A 21609-nucleotide genomic window follows, 5' to 3' on the forward strand; every position below is an offset into this window, starting at 1 on the left:
TCATTCAGTCAGTAACTTTAAAAATAAATCTGTGAAATAATGACTTTCAAACTTAGACATGATGAAGGAAGATGATGTTGGAGATGCACAGCACGGAGAAGAAAATTCTAAATCTGCCAGTGAGAAAAATCTGTGTTGCTCCTTTAACCCATTAAGCTGGGAAAACATAAATGATATGCCTTGACCTCCAGCTATCTTAGAAATCAAACAAACAGACAAGAAAGAATAACAATTGCAAAATATTTCCAGAGAGATTACATTTATTTCAAGAAAACAAACAAATTTATATACTTACATTACATTAAAAAAATGCATTTCATAAAACAAGGTGAAGTTATGGAAAGTCAAGTGGGCACAAAATTAACAATCTCCATTATTGGAATTCCTGCCCCTGGGGTCAGAGTTTTGACCTCTCCCTCATCAGCAGTGTCCAGAGCAAAGAAAAAGTTTGAGAGGAAACAGAAGGAGCAGTAGAGGAAACTGCAAATGAGGCAACTCTTGGACACACAGGCAAACTCACAGCACCACCGTCATAAACCAGGAACACCCCCACTGGGCCCAGAGGCCTTCTGACAGATTGAGATGCATGTGGGGAGAGGGTAATAGCTTGCACTGACTGTTCTCTTTGATACAAACAAGTAGAAAAATTCCCTCCGAGTCAAGGACCATGTCATTCTCCCGGGATCAAGAACAATTACAAAATCCCATAGCCCGGTTGCCACAGCCCGTCACGTTCACTTCCCAGTAATATTGACCTGAAGTAAATGACTCAGCTCCTCAGGCAAGAACATAGTTAGATCTTGGTGGAGCGTTGTCGACACCAGAATGATCAGGACCAAGCCAGCAGACATCTCAGATCTTCAGACAAAGGGACATCACAAGTGACTCTTTCGTCATCTGAGGCAATGTATACTGTGTGTGTGTGTGTGTGTGCATGCACATGCGTGTGCACACATGGGTTCAGTCATGTCTGACTCTTTGACACCCCAATGACTCTAGCCCGCCAGGCAGCCCTGTCCATGGAATTTTCCAGGCAAGAATACTAGAGCTGGTTGCTGTTTCCGTCTCCGGGAATCTTCCTGATCAAGGATCGAACTCACATCTTTTGTGTTTCTTGCATTGGCAGGCGGATTTTTTCCCTCTGTGCCACCCGGGAAGCCCCATATAATAATATTACACTATAGACATCTCAAATCTCAAGCTAATGAAATTTGTATTGGTTATGACTCTGCAAATCAATTTCCTGTCTCTTGTTGACATTATTCATTAGTATTTAATGTGTAATATGTTAGGTAGATTTTGGAAAACTTTAATAACCATAGAGTAATATTTCAGAGTTTTAACTCTTTCACTCATGTATTTCTTTGATCATTTGCCTTATATTTATTGTGTGGCAAGTTCTAAATGCTGAACTGGATAGTGGGAATAGAGAAGTAAATAAGGCAAAGACGGTGCTTATTCTCTCAGTATTTGCATTCTCCTAGTAAAATACACCTAGTTATTTAAAGAAATTTTGTTGAATGTTGTGATGAAATGGTATCTGGCCAGAGAAGTATGTTTTAATACAAAGCAAACTGATCTGGACAGTCAGGAAAAACTTCCTGTAAAAGCTGTTGATGAGCTATGATGTAGTGGATGACCCGGGTTTAGAGAAAGTCTAAATGTTTGACAAAGAGAAAGGGTTTCACAATGTCTGTCAAATACGTGAATCCACACAAGTAGGTCACACTTGAAGAAAACCTGAGTTATTTCTTTCGTTTATGAGGCTGCAATATATACCACTTCATTCTTCTCAAATATGATTCAACTATACAAGGAAGACACATTTCTTTAAGTAAACATGAAACTTATGGCATGCAACTTGTATTCTAATAAAACTATTATAAGTAAACCGAATATCCACTGATTATATTCAAGAAATGCTCAAGTGTTTTATTAATAGATAATTTAGTTAACAAAGTTATACTTTCAACCTGGTTATGCTACTTTATAAACACACACTCATAATGTTCCATTAAATTGCAGTGAGATCAGAGACAATCAGGTATCATCCTGTAGCCTCACGTGGTGTTTCAGGGCTGTATTTTCCTCAGACGAGAAGGCCATCAAATAAACTGGCACAGAACTTGGCAATTCATGGAGACCTAAGGCAACCGAAAGCTCCGGATGGGAGGAGAAGGAGGAAGGAAGGAAGCTATATGTGAGGGATCCTCTGGAAACACCGGAAGCTCCCAGCTCCATCGTTATGATCCAGAAACACTCCAATCCTACCCAGAGGCCTTTCCACATATTGAACTATGGGTAGGAAGCTGGGGGGCAGAAACTAACAATTGTTCACCTTCATAGAAAATAGAAGAAATGCTTCTTCAGAATCAGTGACTTCCCTGGTGGCTCAGACGGTAAAGTGTCTGCCTACAATGCAGGAGACCCGGGTTCAATCCCTGGGTCGGGAAGATCTCCTGGAGAATCAATACTGATAGCAGTATCACTTGTCAAGCTGTTTGTACAGACTCCCACAATCCAGTCGGAGTGGGTCACATCCGCCTTTCAGTACTGCCTCACAGAAGTGGAAGGCCTGAGCGCCCCACATCACAAGAGTCTCTGCACCCTGGGCTGTCTGGACAGGCCATGGCAGTCATCTCAGAAAGGCTGATATTGTGAGTGGTCACTGTCTGAGTCAGAACGTTATCCACTGCAGAAAGAGCAAAAATCAGATCAGCATGTGGGATTTCCGTGTCCTGAGAGGTAGAGGCTCTCTACACAATGAGCATTTTCATTTTCTTTCCTCCAAGAAAACAGGAAGTGAATACAAAAGGGAGTTCAAACAGGTGCTTCTATGAAGAACAGCAGTTATTATTATATCTATAGCATATGGAAAATCCTCAAATCATGTAGAAAAAGTAAAGAAAAAATACAAATATATGATGAACTCTGTGAAATCTGGCAATGCCAAAATCTTGACAGCTTACTTCAAGAACACATAAAATTTAATCTTTTCATTACTTTAGAAAATGTATTTGTGTCATCTGTCTTTAATATTATTTAATATATAAACAGCACTTTACTATTACATGGGTAATTTGGGGACTATAGTCTCTACCTCTTAAGTCTTCAAAGTAAAAATATTTGAGAGGAGTTCATCCATGAAAGCCTTTGAGTGGGTGTTCTGACAAGCCATGTTCACATACCCCTTGCCTTTCTGTTGTTTTGATATTATCTAACAGCATTACTTTTATTCTGCCTAAGACAATTTTCATCTATTTTCTCAAATGTTAGTGATTTAAAAAATAACATATTTGTGTACAATGAATAACAAATGCAACAGTAATAGAGAACAAATTAAAACCAAACAATGCCATATTTAAACTTTCAGAAACAAAATAACTGAATAAACTTACATGATGGAATGCTACACTGACAACTAAAGCTTCTGTTTAGAACCAACTAAACAACTAATCTCTTCTTGCTGTCCTTATTTCAGACGTAACTAAAACTATATGACAAGGCCACATGCCATTTAGCATAAAATTATAAATATTCTCTGATTTTCTGCTTACTACACATGATTGCCTATTCTGAAAATGACTGGAATATGCACTCTGTTTCTCAATAAGTACATCATTTTAGTAAATATTTCTAATTTCATTGTCAATGATATGGAAATGCTAGCAATGATAATAACTGAAATGTTAGCATCTTAAATCACTTTATGTGAACTTGACTGACATCAGCCTTTTAATCTTTAATTTTATAATCTTTAGTGTATGAAGTCATTTTTTCCCCTAGTGATCATTGTTTTCAATAAATGTATTAGTCTCAAAATGTTAATAAATAACAGCTTATACACACACAAAACATATATTAGCCTAAATTACCACTTTAAAATATCTTCATTTCTTTAAATGGAGGAAATACAGCTTTTTAAACAAGAGGTTCTGGGAGAACACATAGCTCCAAGTGAAAATATGAAATAGAACATTCTTTACCTGTTCAGTCCCTAAGTCATATCTAACACCTTGCAACCCCCCAAAACTGTAGCTCACCAGGCTCCACTGTCCCCCACTGTCTCCCAGAGTTTGCTCAAATTCATATCCATTGAGTCGGTGGTACTATCTAACCATCCCTTCTGCTGCCCCCTTCTCCTTTTGCCTTCAATCTTTCCCAGCATCAAGGTCTTTTCCAGTGAGTTGGCTCTTTGCATCAGGTGGCCAAAGTACTGGAGCTTTATCTTCAGCAACAGTCCTTCCAATAAATATTCAGGGCTAACTTCCTTTAGGACTGACTGCTTTGATACACATAAATAAACTCAAAATGGGTTAAAAACCTAAATGTGAGACTGTATATTATAAAACTCTTAGATGAAAACATAGACAGAACACTCTTTACCATAAATCATAGCAATGTTTTTTTTTGAGCCTTCTCCTAGAGTAAAGGAAATTTTTAAAAAATAAGCAAATGGAACCTAATTAAACTCAAAAGCTTCTCCACAGCAAAGGAAACTGTAAACAATACAGAAAGAAAACCCACAGAATGGGAGAAAATATTTGAAAAAGATGAGACCAACAAGAGATTTGTCTTCAAAAATTTATAAAGAGCTCACGTGGCTCAATATATAAAAAAGTAAAAAATAGGCAGATGAGCTAAACAGACATTTCTTCAAAGAAAACATACAAATGGCCAAGCAACACATGAAAAGATTCTTGACATCAATATTTACTGGAGAACTGCAAATGCAAATCTACAGTGAGATCTAACCTCACACAAGTCAGAATGACCATCATCAAAGCTACTACAAACAGTAAATGCTGGGGAGAGTGGTAACTCAGCATTGAGACTGCTAACATGTGTATGATCGTGGCCTCCTGAGACATGGGTTCAGCCCAGGACCAAAGGACGCAGGCCCAGTCATTCAGCACTTTGTGCAGTAAAGTTTATTACAGTAACAGTGAAAGCTTGCTGGAGAAAACTTCCAGCAAAGTCACTGCAGGAGGCAGGAGAGTGCCTGCCTCACTAGTTTAAGCAGGGCCTTATGTACTTCTCAACTGGCTGCTGAGAATAGATAAAAAGAATACCTCAAGGTTGTAAGAGTTCCACCAGACCCTTTCCCAAGGCACACATCCTGAGATAACTTTGGCACAAGATTAGCCAGGGAGAACGGCACTGGGCAATGGCTCAGGGGTACGAGTCTTGAGAAACAGGTTCCCAGGCAAGAGTTGTTACAATTATAATCATTAAGACAGAGCCTAAGAAAAGCATTTCCACCAGTAAGACATGCTGTGTGATCATTTGTTCCTAGAGAGGCCAGTTCTCAGGCAAGATACCTTGCTGCACAAGGCATAAGGAAAGCATGAGTGAGAATGTTCACCTCTTCCTTAAAGGCAACCTGGACTGCCTAAGCGTTAACTCTCTAGAGTGTGGAGAAAAGGGAATCTGCCTGGTCTATTCATGGGGATATACATTGGTAAACCACTGTGGCGAACAGTTAAAGTGTCCTTAAGAAACAAAAATAAAGCAACCATATGATCCAACAATCCCACTCCTGGGCAAATATTCAGGGGAAAATGTGGTTCAAAAGGATATATGCACCTCCATGGTCATTGACAAGTTGTTTGCAACTGTCAAGATGTGGAAGGAACCTAAATGTCCAAGGACAGATGAATGGATGCAGAAAATGTGTTACATATATACAATGGAATATTACTCAGCCATAAAAAGAAACAAAAATGCCACGTGCAGCAACATGCAAGGAACTGGAGACTGTCATACTGAGTGATGATGTCATACTGAGGATGCAAATAGTGATTTATAAAACAGAATCACAGGTGTAGAAAAAATAACATATAACTTGGGGCTAAGAAGGGGTGAGGGATTAATTGGGAGTCTGGGATTGACACATACATGTTACTACATATGAAGTAAATAATTAATAAGAACCTACTGTATAGCACAGGAAACTCAAGTGAATACTTGGGAATGATGTATAAAAGAAAATAACCTTAAAAATGATTTATTGTTGTTATTCAGGAAATAAGTCATGTCCAACTCCTTGCAACCCCATGAACTACAGCACTCCAGGCTTCCTTGTTCTTCACTATCTCCAGAAGTTTGCTCAAACTCATGTCCACTGAGTCAATGATGCCATTCAACCGTGTCATCCTCCTTCACCCCCTTTTCCTGCCTTCAGTCTTTTCCTGCCTCAAGGTCCTTTCAAATGAGTTAGCTCTTTGTATCAGGTGGCCAAAGTACTGGAGCTTCAACTTCAGCATCAGTCCTTCCAATGAATATTCAGGGTTGATTTCCTTTAGGGTTGACTGGTTTGATCTCCTTGCTGTCCAAGGAACTCTCAAGAGTCTTCTCCAGCACCACAATTTGAAAGCATCAATTCTTTGGCACTCAGCCTTCTTTATGATCCAACTCTCACATGACTATTGGAAAAATCACAGCTTTTACTATAGGGACCTTTGTTGGCAAAATAATGTCTCTGCTTTTTAATATGCTGTCTAGGTTGGTCATAGCTTTTCTTCCAAGGAGCAAGCAGCTTCCAATTTCATGGCTGTAGTTATTGACTGCAGAGATTTTGGAGCCCAAGAAAATAAAATCTGTCACTGGTTCCAATTTTCCCCCATCTATTTGCCATGAAGTGATGGAAACAGATGCCAGGATTTAGTTTTTTGAATGATGAGTTTTAAGTCAGCTTTTTACTCTCCTACTTCATCCTCATCAAAAAGCTTTTAAGTCCTCTTTGTTTTCTACTGTAAAAGTGATATCATCTGTATATCTGAGGTTGTTGATAGTTCTCCCAGCAATCTTGACTCTAGCTTGTGTCATCCAGCCTCGCATTTGGCATGATGTACTCTGCATAGAAGTTAAAGAAGCAGGGTAACAATATACAGGTTTGACATCCTCCTTTCCCAATCTTGAGCCACTCTCTTGTTCCAAGTCTGGTTACAACTCTTGCTTCTTTTCCTGTATACAGTCTTCTTAGAAAACAGGTAAGGTACTCTGGTATTCCCATCTCTTTAAGAATTTTCCTGTTTTATTTGATTCACACAATCAAAGACTTTAGAGTAGTCAATGAAGCAGAAGTAATTTTTTTTTTTTTAATTTCCTTACTTTTCCTATGATCCAACAGATGGTGGCAATTGGATCTCTGATTTCTCAGCCTTTTCTAAATGCAGCTTGAACATCTGGAAGTTCTCTGTTCACATACTGCTGAAGCCTAACTTGAAGGATTTTGAGCATAATCTTGCTAGCATGTGAAATGATTGCAGTTGCACAGTAGTCTGAACATTCTTTGCCATTTCTTTCAGACTGGAAGAAAAACTGACCATTTCCAGTCCCATGGCCACTACAAATTTTCCAAATTTGCTGGCATATTGAGTGCAGCACTTTCACAGCATCATCTTTAACGATTTGAAATACTCAGCCTGAATTCCATCACCTCCACTAGCTTTGCTCCTAGTGATCTCTCTTAAGGCCCACTTTTTTCACACTCCAGGATGTCTGACTCTAGGTGAGTGACCACACCCTTCTGGTGATCCAGGTCACTAAGACCTTTTTAGTACAGTTCTTCTGTGGATTCCTGCCACTGCTCCTTAATCTCTCTGCTTCTGTTATGTCCTTGATATTTCTGTCCTTTATTGTGCCCATCTTTGCAAGGAGTGTTCCCTTGGTATCCCCAATTTTCTTGAAGCGATCTCTAGTCTTTCCCATTTTCCTCTGTTTCTTTGCATTTCTTACCTTTCCTTGCTATTCTCTGGAACTCTGCATTCAGTTGGGTATCTCTTTCCCTTTCTCTATTGTATTTGTTTCTCTTGTTTTCCCAGCTATTTGTAAGGTCTCCTCGGACAAGCACTTTGCCTTCTTGCACTGACTGCATGGATCACAGCCTGGTGTAACTCAAGGAAGCTGAGTCATACCTGGCAGGGCCACCAAAGATGGACGAGTCATGGTGAAGAGTTCGGACAAAATGTGGTCCACTCGAGAAGGGAAAGGCAAACCACTTCAGTGTTCCTGCCTCAAGAACCTCATGAACAGTATGGAAAACAGAGGTGAGATTATACATGTGTATGTATATATATATATACATACACATGGGGTCGCAAAGAGTCAGAGACGACTGAGTGACTGAACTGAACTGATATCTGATTCACTTTGCTATACACCGGAAACTAATACAATATTGTACATCAACTTTATATTTCAAAAAAATTAAAAATAAGTAAAGAAAATTTCCCGTCTAGTATCTTTCCCTGAGTGGGGCACCATGACCCATCTTTGATTAAATAGGAAAATATTTTGAGGAATAGAATGCAAACAGAGTCAAAATAAAGAAAATCTTAAAAGATAGTTGTCCAAACTTCCTGGACAGTATCACATTTCTTTCACAGATTGTCTATGATTTCTTTAGTCTATCCTGCAGCGTACAACTATGCAATAATCCTTAACTTCATAGCCTAGCATCAGTATTTCAAATGTACATGCATATTGAATAATAGAATGAAAGGGTATGAGGTGATACTCAGGGAATGGCTAAAAGGAACAGAGTCTTAGAGAATAACCACCGACCGCTGTTCTGTGTCAATTATAGCCAGAGCAAAACAATACTGTGTAACCAAAATGAGCCTTGGAGGGAAGAATTTCATGGAAAACTGAATGAAAAGAATAAAATTTAAGAGACTTTAGTTTTGAAGGGGTTGAAGACATCCATCAAACAACAGAAGGCAAGAGTAGTAAGTGGTATTACTGGGGAGCTTGACTGTTCTGGGTTGAAGAACAGAATGTGAAGAACTCTTCTTCCTGAAGAAATATCCAGGAAGTAATCCAGGCAAATTCAGACAGGTAATCAAAACTAGTGGGTCACTTCAATTAGGACTATAATAAACTTCTATAAGTGGAGATATGAAATTTATAATTGGGAAGTTCATTTATTAACCAAACTTCATGGATTGGAAGTGTGAACTCAATCTGTGACTCTTTACCTGAGATTGGATTATGGTGATTGGATTAAGTAAATTTCAGGAGGTTGGACTTCAATCCTTGGCATCTAGATGTGTTTACAATCTTGAAAAATCTAATCATGTGTTCCTATAACTTTCTTCAGGGTTGATACCCTATCACTTTGAGGAAGTGGACCTGGTCTTCAGAGGATATATAAAGCATCCAGCAAAGATCCAAGCTCATTCTTCTCCAGAGCCCAGAGCTGTTGCCTTTGGAATTGACTTGGCCTTGGAGACTTGAACCTGTTTGCCACCAGGAAGTGAACACCTAAACTCAAAACTGAATTTAACAGAGTTACTTACTAAACAAGAGAGGACTTCTGTAACAGTACTGAGGTGAGTTCTGATCCAGGTATGATGAATTTGTGCTATGTTCAGTTAAAAATGAAACTTTAATGGTAATCATGGATAGAAAGCTAATTTTTTTGTTGTTGGTCTTCCAGTGATATCTGTTTTTAAGCCCTGCATCAAACATTTGTCCCATATGTGATTTTTAGACAAGTAACATTTTACCCACAGTATGTCAAGTATCCTCTTTATAAACTGGGGGTAAAAATTAGTGAATATTGCTGAGAATACTAAGATGGTTAATCCATATAATAGGAGTTAATCTAATGCCTAAAAATAGTTTTCTTGGGGATGGTTTTGACCACCACCTCCAGTACAGTGTTATAAACTTCCATCCATAGTTCTACAGGAACATGGTGACTCCTTAAAACAGCTGAGAAAAGAAGAGAAGCAAAAGGCAAAGGAAAAAAAAAAGAAAGAAATATACATCTGAATGCAGAGCTCCAAAGAATAGTAAGGAGAGATAAGAAAGGCTTCCTAAGTGATCAATGCAAAGAAGTAGAGGAAATTCATAATGGGAAAAAATAGAAATCTTCAGGAAATTAGAGCTATCAAGGGGACATTTCATGGAAAGCTGGGCACAATAAAGGACAGAAATGGTATGGACCTAATAGAAGCAGAAGATATTTAGAGGAGGTGGCAAGAATACACCAAAGAACTGTACAAAAAAAGATCTTAATGACTCTAATAGCCATGGTGGTGTGATCACTCACGTAGATCCGGACATCCTGGAGTGCTTAGTCAAGTGGGCCTTAGGAAACATCACTGCAAATAAAGCTAGTGGAGGTGATGGAATTCCAGCTGAGCTATTTCAAATCCTAAAAGATGATGCTGTTAAAGTGCTGCACTCAATATGCCAGCAAATTTGGAAAACTCAGCAGTGGCCACAGGACTGGAAAAGGTCAATTTTCATTCCAATTCCAAAGAAAGGCAATGCCAAAAATGTTCAACCTACCACACAAATTGCACTTAACTCTCAGGCTAGCAAAGTAATGCTCAAAATTCTCCAAGCCAGGCTTCATGAACCGACAACATCCGGAGGTTCAAGCTGAATTTGTAAAAGGCAGAGAAACAAGAAATCAAATTGCCAACATCCATTGGGTCATAGAAAAGGCAAGATAATTCCAGAAAAATATCTACTTCTGTTTCATTGACTACACTAAAGCCACTAAAGCCACTAAAGTCATGTCCAAATCTGTGTGACCCCATAGACGACAGCCCACCAGGTTCCCCCGTCCCTGGGATTGTCCAGGCAAGAACATTGGAGTGGGTTGCCATTTCCTTCTCCAATGCATGAAAGTGAAAAGTGAAAGTGAAGTTGCTCAGTCGTGTCTGACTCTTAGCGACCCCATGGACAGCAGCCTAGCAGGCTCCTAAACCCATGGGATTTTCCAGGCAACAGTACTAGAGTGTGTTGCCAATGCCTTCTGCCACCATTGTCCCTGGAGGTCACTATTTTTATCAATTTCCTAAGGCTTCCACACCACTCGACCCCGCATGGGGTGGCTTAAAACCAGTGTAATCTCTGACAGATCTGGAGGCTGGAAATCAAGGTGTTGGCAGGGTCGTACTCCTTCCAAAAGCTCTGAAAGAATTTGTCTTTGTTTCTTTCAGTGCCAGGTGGCTCCTGGCCATTCTCAAATTGTAATGTTTAACTTGAATCTCTGCCTCCTTACAGGACCTTTTCTGCTTCATCTAAAACATCCCTCTTCTTTCTCTCATCAGGACAGCTGCCAGCAGATTTAGGGTCCACTCTCTACCCTGGAAGGTCTCATCATGGTACCTTCACCTCGATTATGTCTGCAAAGACTTTATTCTAAAAATAAAGTCACAGAGATACTGGCTGTTGGGATTTGGACATAATTTGGGAGAGGGTAAGGGGCACATTTTGGAGAAGGGCATGGCAACCCACTCCAGTATTCTTGCCTGGAGAATCCCGTTAACAGAGGAGCCTGGCAGCTACAGTCCATGGGGTCACAAAGAGCCAGACACGACTGAGCAACTTAACACAATGGGCACATTAACTCACTACTTCAAGAACAGAATGAAAGAATGTTGTCCTAAATTCAAGAGGTCTCAGATTTTTCTGGGGGAAGTAAAAACCTCAATATTTTTTCTTTGCTTTGTATGTAGATTATATGCAGTAGAGAAATAGTTAAAGCAAGGTTTCAGATTTACAAGCTTTTGCCCAGTGAATTTCTTTGAAGTTTTTTCGACGTTAGAATTACTGGGTCAAAGGCAAATATACTTTTTACTATTTGAATGCATATATACAAAACATCCTAAAGTCCATCAGCTGGTCGGATCTCCTTGCAGTCAAAGTATCTCTCAAGAGTCTTCTCCAACCCCACAGTTCAAAAGCATCAATTCTTTGGTGCTCAGCTTTCTTTATAGTCCAACTCTCACATCCATACATGACTACTGGAAAAACCATAGTGTTGACTTGACAGAACTTTGTTAACAAAGTAGTGTCTCTACTTTTTAATATGTTGTCTAGGTTGGTAATAACTTTTCTGCCAAGGAGTAAGGGTCTTCTAATTTCTTGGCTGCAGTCACCATCTGCAGTGATTTTGGAGCCCAGAAAATAAAGTCTGTCACTGTTTCCCCATCTATTTGCCATGAAGTGATAGGACCAGATGCCATGATCTTACCTTATTTGAATGTTGAGTTTAAGCCAACTTTTTCACTCTCCTCTTTCACTTTTACATAAGAGACTCTCTAGTTCTTCGCTTTCTGCCATAAAGGGTGGTGTCATCTGCGTATCTGAGCTTATTGATATTTCCCCTGGCAATCTTTATTCCAGCTGTGCTTCATCTAGCACAGCATTCCTCATGATATATTCATGATATATATCACGATATACTCATGATATAAATAAGCAGGGTGACAATATACAGCCTTGATATACTCCTTTCCCTATTTGGAACCGGAACATTTTGGAAATTTTTTGTTTTCTTTAATAGTGAATCTACTAATATTTAATCTTATTTTTGTACTATAAATAATGCAACATTTATTGATTCCCTTAATTTTTATGGATGATAAAATATTATATTAAAACTAATTAGAACTACTGACCTCTGCAAACTATTTATGTGAATGTCATATATGTAAGAAAAATAACTGTGCTTTTTCAAGAGCAGTTCATCAAAAACTATGAATTATATATAGAGAGATGAAACATTTATTTTTAGCAAATCCCATCTACTAACTACCATGGAATCCTCCAGAAAGTTTGGAACTCCAGTGTATGTTTTGATATATGATTTCAGCTTTGCCTGTGCATATCCATAAGTAAAAGTATATACCCAAAATGATGCCATAGTTATTTACTGTTTTTTGATGCTAAGTATCAAAATATTTCACTGATTTATAATATATAAATAATATCCTACTGTTCCATGTTTCACAATACTAGTTGCAAAGTATATTGATATATAATTTTGGAAATAGAAGAAGTCAGTTTTAAGACAGTTATGAAATCTGTTATTGAAAGCATTCTTTGGCCTAATAACTAGTCATTTCAAGCTAGATATACTTTTGACCATGTTGGATTGAATCAAATTTTTCTCAAAAAAGCAACTGTATTTTTACAAATGCAATGTTCCTGTTTTTTCACTCTAAAATCAGAACTAAATCAATCACGAATGCCAGAATTTGGAGCCTCTTTTTTCTCAAATTCCCAAACTAATCTACAATAATTATTCATATTTTGATCTATTCTATACACTGGTAGAATATGCATTAGAACTGAAGGGGTTTTAATGACCACTGTAAATTTGATATATTATTAGGCCTTAGAGCTTGTGAATAAAGTGCAGAAATTATCAAATCATGGAAGGACACATATTCAAATATCTTAGCAAACTAAAATCAAATATGGAGGGAATTTAAGGAGAATGTAAGATTGTTAAAATCACAGAGGAATGGGTATTCGATATAAAACTCAGAGATGAGGACTGGGACTTCAGTTGTGGATTCTATTAACATATAGAGATTAGAGAGATATTTAGTGCAGTTAGTGTTGATTGGATTTATCCAAGGGAACTGTGGTAATCTAATCAGGAAGGGGCCTCAAGGGTCCTGATAGGTGGATCTCAGATGCACTGTTTCTTCTGTTCACAGTTGTTCTGAGTTGGCTGGACCGTGGACAGCTCTGGAAGTTACAGCTGCTGACCCATCCAGAGAACATAGAACTCCTGACTGGACGGGACTGATTTTGTACCAGCACTGAGGAGACCAAAGCTACAACTTTCTGGTGAGTAGATTGTTCTGAGTAGATGGATTCATATTTCTTTCCCTCAAAAATTAAAAAAGATAATTTTAATTTAGCAGTAGCAGGCTTAAGAATTTCTTAAGCAAATGAAAAGAACTAGTTCATAAGAATTATGTTATTACTTAGAATTCACTCTGAAACTATAGGCTTACCTTCAAATCATTGGAATTTGTGAATGAACATGAGTGATTCTATGAACTTATGATTTCATGATATAAAAGGAAAATATGAATTTCTTGATGGGAATTCCTAGACAGTTTTTCCATTTAGCATGATACCTAAAATTTGATTGAGAAACTGTGCTGTAGAACATGAAGTGTAATATATTTGTAAGGAAAAGTTAGGATTTCCGCCTTTAAATTGTCCAATAGTAATCCAGACATGATGGCTCTCAAAACAACACTGGTAATACACCAGATAGCTGAAAGGAAAAGAAATTCTGCACTCCCTCTGATATAGAAGTGAAAACTTTCATTAACTTCAGTCATTTATTTTGAAGCACAGTATATTAGATGGCTGGCTCCCCTGGTGGCTCAGGGGAAAAGAACCTGCCTGCAGGAGACACAGGTCCAATCTGTGGGTCTCAAGGGCCCCTGGAGAAGGAAATGCAACCCACTCCAGTATTCTTGCCTGGAAAATCCCATGGACAGGAGCCTAGTGGGCTACAGTCCACGGGGTTGCAGAAGAGTCACACGGGCCTCAGGGACTAAACAACCACAATATTAGATGGAACTGTGTGCTTATTGATTGATGGATTTGATGAATTAGGCTGCACCAGATCTTTCTTGCACCTCGAGGGATCTTTAGATGGGGCATGCAAACTCTTAGTCACCACACAGGAACTCTGTGTCTTGGCAGGTGAGCACTTAGCTGTGGAATGTGGGCTCTAATTCCCTGATGAAGGACCAAATGCTGGGCCCGTCCATTGGGACCACAGAGTCTTAGCCACTGAAGCTCCGAGGAAGTCCCAGAATTGGTCTTATTGTGACTTGGAATGTGTATGTTTCCAAACAGGGAAACTTCTAATAGTAGAGCAAATCTGATATGATTGGGAGTATGTTGATGTGCTAATCAAAGAAATGCATTCCCCTTACATTAAGGTCACTTAAATTGAAGAGTGTCATTCTCAAAGAGAAGAGAAAATTCAATTGTTAGAGTTCTCAGAACTGAAAGTTGTAGTTAAACAAAGATTAATGTTATGCTTGAGAGTCATTTTTATTAGAGACAGAAGGGACTGAGTTTTAATAGAATAAAATAGAACACTGAACTTGAGTACCTTTGTTTAGTGTAGATACACTCTGTGTGATACACTGTCTGTGATATGTCATTGTTTCTCAGGTTGCTCTGTCAGAGGCGGTGAGAAGACTCTTCTTGTGTGAGTGCAGGAGACACGTGCAGAGAAGGGCTTCCCCTACCAGCGCCTGAAGTACCTGCACCGCCTCCATAGGTCAGTGTTCCTATTTGTTCATTTATATGAGCTTCCAATGAGACATGTTTTGTTATCTTTATATTTCAGCCAAAACAGAGAGTCCTTGGCTTATTGTGAAGTAGTGAAGTGAAAGTTGCTCAGTCGTGTCCAACTCTTTGTGACCCCATGGGCTATACAGTCCATGGAATTCTCCAGGCCAGAATACTGGAGTGGGTAGCCTTTCCCTTCTCCAGGGTACTTCCCAACCCAGGGATCAAACCCAGGTCTTCCGCATTGCAGGCGGATTCTCAACCAGCTGAGTCACAAGGAAAGGGTCTTGTTGTATACAGTTGTATTTAATATACCTTATTATAATGTCTGTTGACCTCACCAGAAATGAAATATTGACCACTTAAACTCTTTTTCAATCCTTACATATACGTGTTTGCCCTTCTCTTCTCTTCATCTTCCTTTTGTACTTCGGTGACCTGTTTCTTAGATGAATTATATCTACTACATTTTTCTTAGATGAATTATATCAATTATCATCTCAACTGCACATTCAGTCTATGGCCATCTGGACTTTTCTTAGAAGGGAGCTATGCCCAGAATCCTAAGGAGTGTTACTGTTCTAGAGAAGATTGCATTCACAGTAACACTGAGCAGAAAGTACAGAATTCCTGTCTACATCCTGCCTTCCCAGAATAAGCATGTGTTTCCCTCCCCCGCCCCCGCCTTCCCTGTTATCGATCACATTATGTCTCAGAGTGGTTTGTTTATTATGATTTAGGAATCTCCACTGACACTTCCTTATCACACAAAGTCTATGGTTTCACATTAGTGTTCACTCTTGTTGTTGTGTATTCTGTTAGTTTTTACTGATATACAGTGACAAGTATCCACCTTTATGATATTCAGAAGTGTTAGAATGCTGAAAATCATTTCTCATCCCCTATTCATCAGTCCCATCACCCTAACTGCTGGGAAGCAAAGTTTATTTCACTGTCCTCATATTTCTCTTTTTTTTCATGTATTCCTCTTTCCTAGAATGTCTTATAGTTGAACTCATGAAGTATGTATGCTTTTCAGCTTAGTTTCATTCACTTAGAGATATGAATAAAAGGATACTCTGTGTCTCTTGCTGACTTGATTGCTCATTACTTTTTAGAACTGAGTACTATTTCTTGGCCTTGATGTACCAGAGTTTTTTTTTTTTTTTTTTTAGAGTTTCTTTATTGATTCATCTTGGTTGTTTTCAAGTTTTGCAATTATGACCAAAGTGGCTATAAACATCCCATTGCAGGTCTTTTTTTTTTTTTTTTAATGGATATAGGTTTTCAAATGATTTGGGCAAACACAAAAGAGCTTGAGTCGGGACTTACGTGGTAGGAGGATATTTAGTTTTGTCACAAATTGCCTTATTGTCTTTCAGAAGGCGTGTACTGTTTTCATCGCCTTAGGAAATGAATCAAATTTCCTGATAGTCCACCCCCTCAGCACTTGGTCCTTCTTGGGGGTTTTGACCACTCTTGTCCGTGTGCTGTGGTATTTCATTGCTATTTTAAAGCCCTCTTGCTTGTCAGGCATTTTTATTTTTAACTTCCCTTCCTTTTCTCTCATCCTTTGTCCCTTGAGTGAGTCCCCAGGCTTTTGTTCATTTCTATGTAAAACCCACTGTGGTGAGACTGGAAGGCAAGTTGGGGTCAGGACTGAGGATTTTTAATTGTGAGAAGAAGCTTCATAATGCTCACAGGACTCTCAACTCAGAGGTTGGGCGGGTTTTCATTTACGTTCTTGAGGGTAAATGAAATGACAGAAGGGACGTATGTCAGGCGGGCAGTGCTTCTCACCTGTGTCACATAGGAGAGTAACTTTCCTTTTCTTTCTCCACAGAAACGGAGGATCACACACACTGCAGGACTTCAGAAATAACTCACCTGCTGAATCTTGAGAGTGAAGAAGTTGAAGATTCTGCTGAGGTGCCCGAACTGCTGGGATCACATAAGTGTCCCAAAGACCCAGAAATGGCGATGCCTAAACGCCAAGATGACTGGTCCAAGGAAGACATTGTGCAGTTACTGGAATGTATGGAGAAAAACATTCCATCCAGTGGCGGGCACACGTTCAAAACAGCCCAGTCAGTGATGGACTGGGAAAAAGTAGCTTTTAAAGATTTTTCTGGGGAAATGTGCAAACTCAAATGGTTAGAGGTTTCCCATAAGGTGAGAAAGTTTCGCACGCTGAAAGAATTAGTCCTGGAAGCTAAGGAAAATGTTAGCAATCCTTCCAAAAAACCCAAGAAAACACAGAAAACACAAGAAAGCACCAGAAAACACAAGAAACATGCTTATTTGTTCAAGAAGTCCCTGACAGCTTACCGCCACATTTCCCAAGTGATGCGATCCCAGTACATCCAAAAACACCCCAAGATAAGCAACCAGGAGCTGACCAGAGGTCTGTCTGAGGAACACAGGAAGGTGCCTGAGCAGCTGAGGGTGAAACATACTCAGGATCTTGAGAAAGAGAAAAAGGATTTTAGGGAGAAAATAGCTCTGTTCAGAGAACAGCACCGTGATTTAGTCTCAAACCCCACGAAATCTGGTGTCCCCCGAAGAAGTGAAATGAAAGTGCCAGAGAAGTTTCAGGAGACTGTTCAAAAAGTGAAGTCTCCCCAAGAAAAAAGTTTACCCATGATGTGGAAATTACATGGAGAGCCCAAGAAGCCCCCGATGAATGGCTATCACAAGTTCCACCAGGATCTCTGGTCGAGCAGGGAGCTGAAAGTGGTGCCCCGAGGGAGCGCATGGTGGAGATCAGTAGACGCTGGCAGCGGGTCCCCCAGGACCAGAAGGAGCTTTATAAGAAGCAGGCGGAGGAACTGCAGACACAGTACAAGGTGGACCTTGATCTCTGGCTCAGGACTCTGTCTCCTGAAGAATATGCTGCTTACAGAGAGGCGACCTGTGCTAAGCGTAAGAACATGAGCGTGACGGGGGGCCCAAACCCCAAGATTAGAAGGATGGATCTGCAGTCCCCATCATCAGGGAATCTGCAAGGAAGGCTTAGAGAGGACCCGGGGCTTCAGGCTGCAGAGTTAGCATCATCAGACATGATTGGAGAACATTCTCCTGCCTCAAGGAGATCAGAAGAAAATGAGGAAGAGGAGGAAGGCAGCTCCTCAGCCCCCAGCAGTGAGGACGAGGATGGAGATTCTGAGCCGGAGGACTGCGGCTCCAGCTCATCGTCCTCAGGGGACTCCTCTGACTCGGATTCCAACTGAGTTTAGTTCACAACCTGAAGGGACAGAACTTTCAGCAAAAGTCCACGGGCTCTTCTCTCTGTGCCTTTTCATTTGCCTTCCTTCTTTCCTTCCCTCTTCATACAAAGTGGGACCTGTTGGAAAGAAGGCATCTTGTGCTATAATTTCTGGCCTCTCCATCTACCCCACGTTCACCCAGAGAGAAAGTCAATGCAATGACGCCTCGTGGAGTAAACCCTGAGCTGACTGGGCTGCGGGGCACCCTGGACTAGATTGAGCTCCCTGAACTGGAAAGGTTTGCTCTCCTCGTCCTCTGCCTGCCAGACGTGTGAGGGGCTCCAGGGGTCTGTGAGCCCCTTCTCTGTGACCTTGTCCCTCAGGACTCAGGCAGTGAGCTTGGGAGGGAAGATCTGATTGACTGGAAGTAGGAGATTTGCCTTAAAGAAAACTGTCAGGCCCTGATGTCTCTGCCCCATCTCTCTGAGGTGAGGAGCTGGCCCTTCCTTACCTTGGAAGTGGGACTGGCACATGGGTAGCAGTATTTCCATGTGTGTGTGCATCCCGTTAACTGCCTGTAAGATTTCTCACTGATCAAAACCTTGAAATTAAAAATGTGTAACCCCTCCACCTGAATTAGCTTTTCCTTAAAACCAGCCTCCTTTGACCCAGTGGCCCTGAGTTTTCAGATCATGTCTGAATTTCTGCTGGTTTCTGCCCCAACCCCTTCCTCCTGCTCTAGGTTGTAAGTGAATCATGTTTTTACCCATAGACTCAAATTGTATTATATTATGACTTGTATAGTTTGTGTGTCAGTATTTTAATTCATACCTACTAAACAGTTTGGGAATTCATCTACAACGATGACACATTTTTATTTTCGTTTGTTGATGTATTTGAAAGTGTAGTTAAAGCTATTGCCATCTCATTAAACTTTTTTTTTCCTAAACTTCCCTGGCTATTTTTGTTTTTAATTCTCATGGACAATTAGTTCATACAAGTATTGTTCTTGTATATGAAAAGTGTTGAATTTGGAGAGTTCCTCTTCATCCATGATGTCTTAGTGGAATATTTTATTCTTCATGAATATGCAGCTGGGAACTTACTGTAAAACACATGGAACTCTGCTCAATTTTGCGTGGGATCCTGGATGGGAGGAAAGTGTGGGAAAGGATGGACACAAGTATATTTATAGTGAGCCCCTTTGCTTTTTACCTGAAATTACCACAATATTATCACTCCTCTCCTCTCTCTCTCATTTTTTTTTTAACAGATTAATTTACTTGTTTTTCACTGAGCTTGGTGTTCTTGCAATGCAGGGGATGTTTCCAGTTAGGGGGGCTGCTGGGGCAAATCAGTGCTCGGGCTTCTCCCTGGGGTGATTTCCCTGGTTTGGGGGCAGGGCCCTAGAGCAGTGGCTCAGTAGTTGTGACACGTTGGCTTCGGTGCTCCAGCGCCTGTGAGATCTTCTGGAACCAGGAATCAAACCCATGTCCCCTGCATGGGAAGGCAGATTCTTAACCACTAGACCAGCAGGGAAGACCTACCACAGAATTATAACTGGCTATACTGCAATACAAATAAAAACTGTTTAAAGAAACAGGCCAGAAAATGCACATACTAGATGAATATAGGCTAAAATTCTGAATTTTCTAATAGAAAAAGACAGCATTGGTTAAAATACTAAAATATGTACTTATCTGTTGCTTCAGCTATAAATGAACTGGGAATAAAACTCCAGCCTTATAGGATCTAATTTAAGGATTAGGATCTAATAGGATCTTATAGGATCTCATAGGATCTAATTTAAGATTAGATTTAGTGCTTCCAAAATGACTTGCTCACAGTTCATTCACACCCACAAAATGTGAAGTGGATTTCTTTCCTTTAGGAAAATCTAAACATATTTTTTAGTTGAAAAGACTCAGGGAGGAAAGCAGGAAGCACTGCTCACTGCCTGCCAGACAGCTTCTCCCTTTTATTCTAGAAATGAGATTGAAGCCAGGAATCTAGCAACTCAACCCCAGAGATGTATCTGCCTCTTTGGCTGTGGTACCCAACTGTTCCACGTCATTAGACCTTCTTTCCCAGAACCTGCCCAGCCTGCACTTCTGACCCCTTCACTGTAGAAGGACAGGTGCGGGGCAGCAGCAGGAGGAAAGGGGGGTCAGGGACTCACCTCTCAGGATTCCCGGTCTCCCCTTTCCTTGTCTGCAGCTTCTCTTTCAATGAAGGGCAGGAGTTCTTGAACTTCTGGACCCTAGAGTTCTTCCTAATTATTCTGCCAGCTCTGTCTAGAACTGGCGCCCCCCAGGACCCCTGGGGCACTGGCGATGAGGGGTGCAGACCCTGTAAAGAAAGGAGAGAAGGACCTCGCTAGGCCTGCCCGCCACGCCTCCCCACAGAGCCTCCAAGGCTGACTTCTGGCTGAACAGAGAGGAGCTCTGTGCTTTCCCAACCAATTCTCCAAGTATGGGTGCCCTCTGGGGCCTCACAGAAAAGCTCCCTCTCTGGAGAAAACCATGTGGAGTTGTCTAAATTTGAGTTCCTGCGGAGGTAAGGAAGGGGATTGGGACCGGGGGATTGCCCTGGAAAGGCCCGCAGGTTCCCTGTCCTCTCAGGAGGAAGGCCCGTGAGCAGCTCCCGGCTGAGTTCAGGGCTGGTCTTCCAGCGTTCCCCCATCTGCTACAGGTGGGTTGTCTTTGTGTGGACACTCAGATAACCTTCCAGGAATTCGCCAGGCAAGAATACCGGAGTGGGCTGCCACTTTCCTCCACCAGGAGATCTTCCCAACCCGAGATCAAACCCAGATCTCCCGCATTCCAGGCAGATTCTTTACCCTCTGAGCCACCGGAGAGGCCTGGGCTTCGCTCTTAAATACTACCATGAACCCACTACAATATTCTAAAGTAGTTAGCCTCCAACTAATAAAAATAAATGAAAAAAAAATATTATCAGGAGAACTCAGCTACATACCCACTGGGGGTAAATAGAAAAAAAAAATACTACCATGAAATAAAATCACTCTACTTTCAGGTGGTGACTCATGTTTTAGTCGACAGTTTTCATCTAATCCCTGGAACTCAGTCAGGTGAGTGGGGGCAAGACTGTGGGTTGGGAAAAGGTCTTGGAAGGGCAGGTCAGATGACAAAAAAAAATGAACAAACTAAAACATGCAAATATGCTTTCTTCAGTGATTTTACAGAAGATAGTAGCCAGAAAGGGGTCTTCTCAGGCGTCTCTGAGGAACCGTTCAAAAAAAGGAGAGCCAGAGTACATAAGGTCAAGGGCTGAAAAAACATTCAGAAAGCATCAAAAGATT

The 21609-nt window shown here is 40.5% G+C and overlaps 1 protein-coding gene across 1 annotated transcript; it reads left to right on the plus strand.

Moving 5' to 3' along the window:
• Positions 1-16932: 16932 nt before the first annotated feature.
• LOC110149933 (upstream-binding factor 1-like protein 1) lies at positions 16933-19149 on the plus strand. Its single transcript, XM_020912666.2, has one exon. It carries the CDS (start codon positions 17056-17058, stop codon positions 18013-18015), a length of 960 nt encoding a protein of 319 aa, XP_020768325.2. The 5' UTR covers positions 16933-17055; the 3' UTR covers positions 18016-19149.
• The last annotated feature ends 2460 nt before the right edge of the window (positions 19150-21609 follow it).

Source organism: Odocoileus virginianus, unplaced genomic scaffold (genome assembly GCF_023699985.2).
Source record: "Odocoileus virginianus isolate 20LAN1187 ecotype Illinois unplaced genomic scaffold, Ovbor_1.2 Unplaced_Scaffold_45, whole genome shotgun sequence".
Classification (NCBI taxonomy): Eukaryota; Metazoa; Chordata; class Mammalia; order Artiodactyla; family Cervidae; genus Odocoileus; species Odocoileus virginianus.

Coding starts and splice junctions, on each gene's coding strand:
- LOC110149933 (XM_020912666.2), top strand. CDS start 17,056: ATGGCGATGCCTAAACGCCAAGATGACTGGTCCAAGGAAGACATTGTG.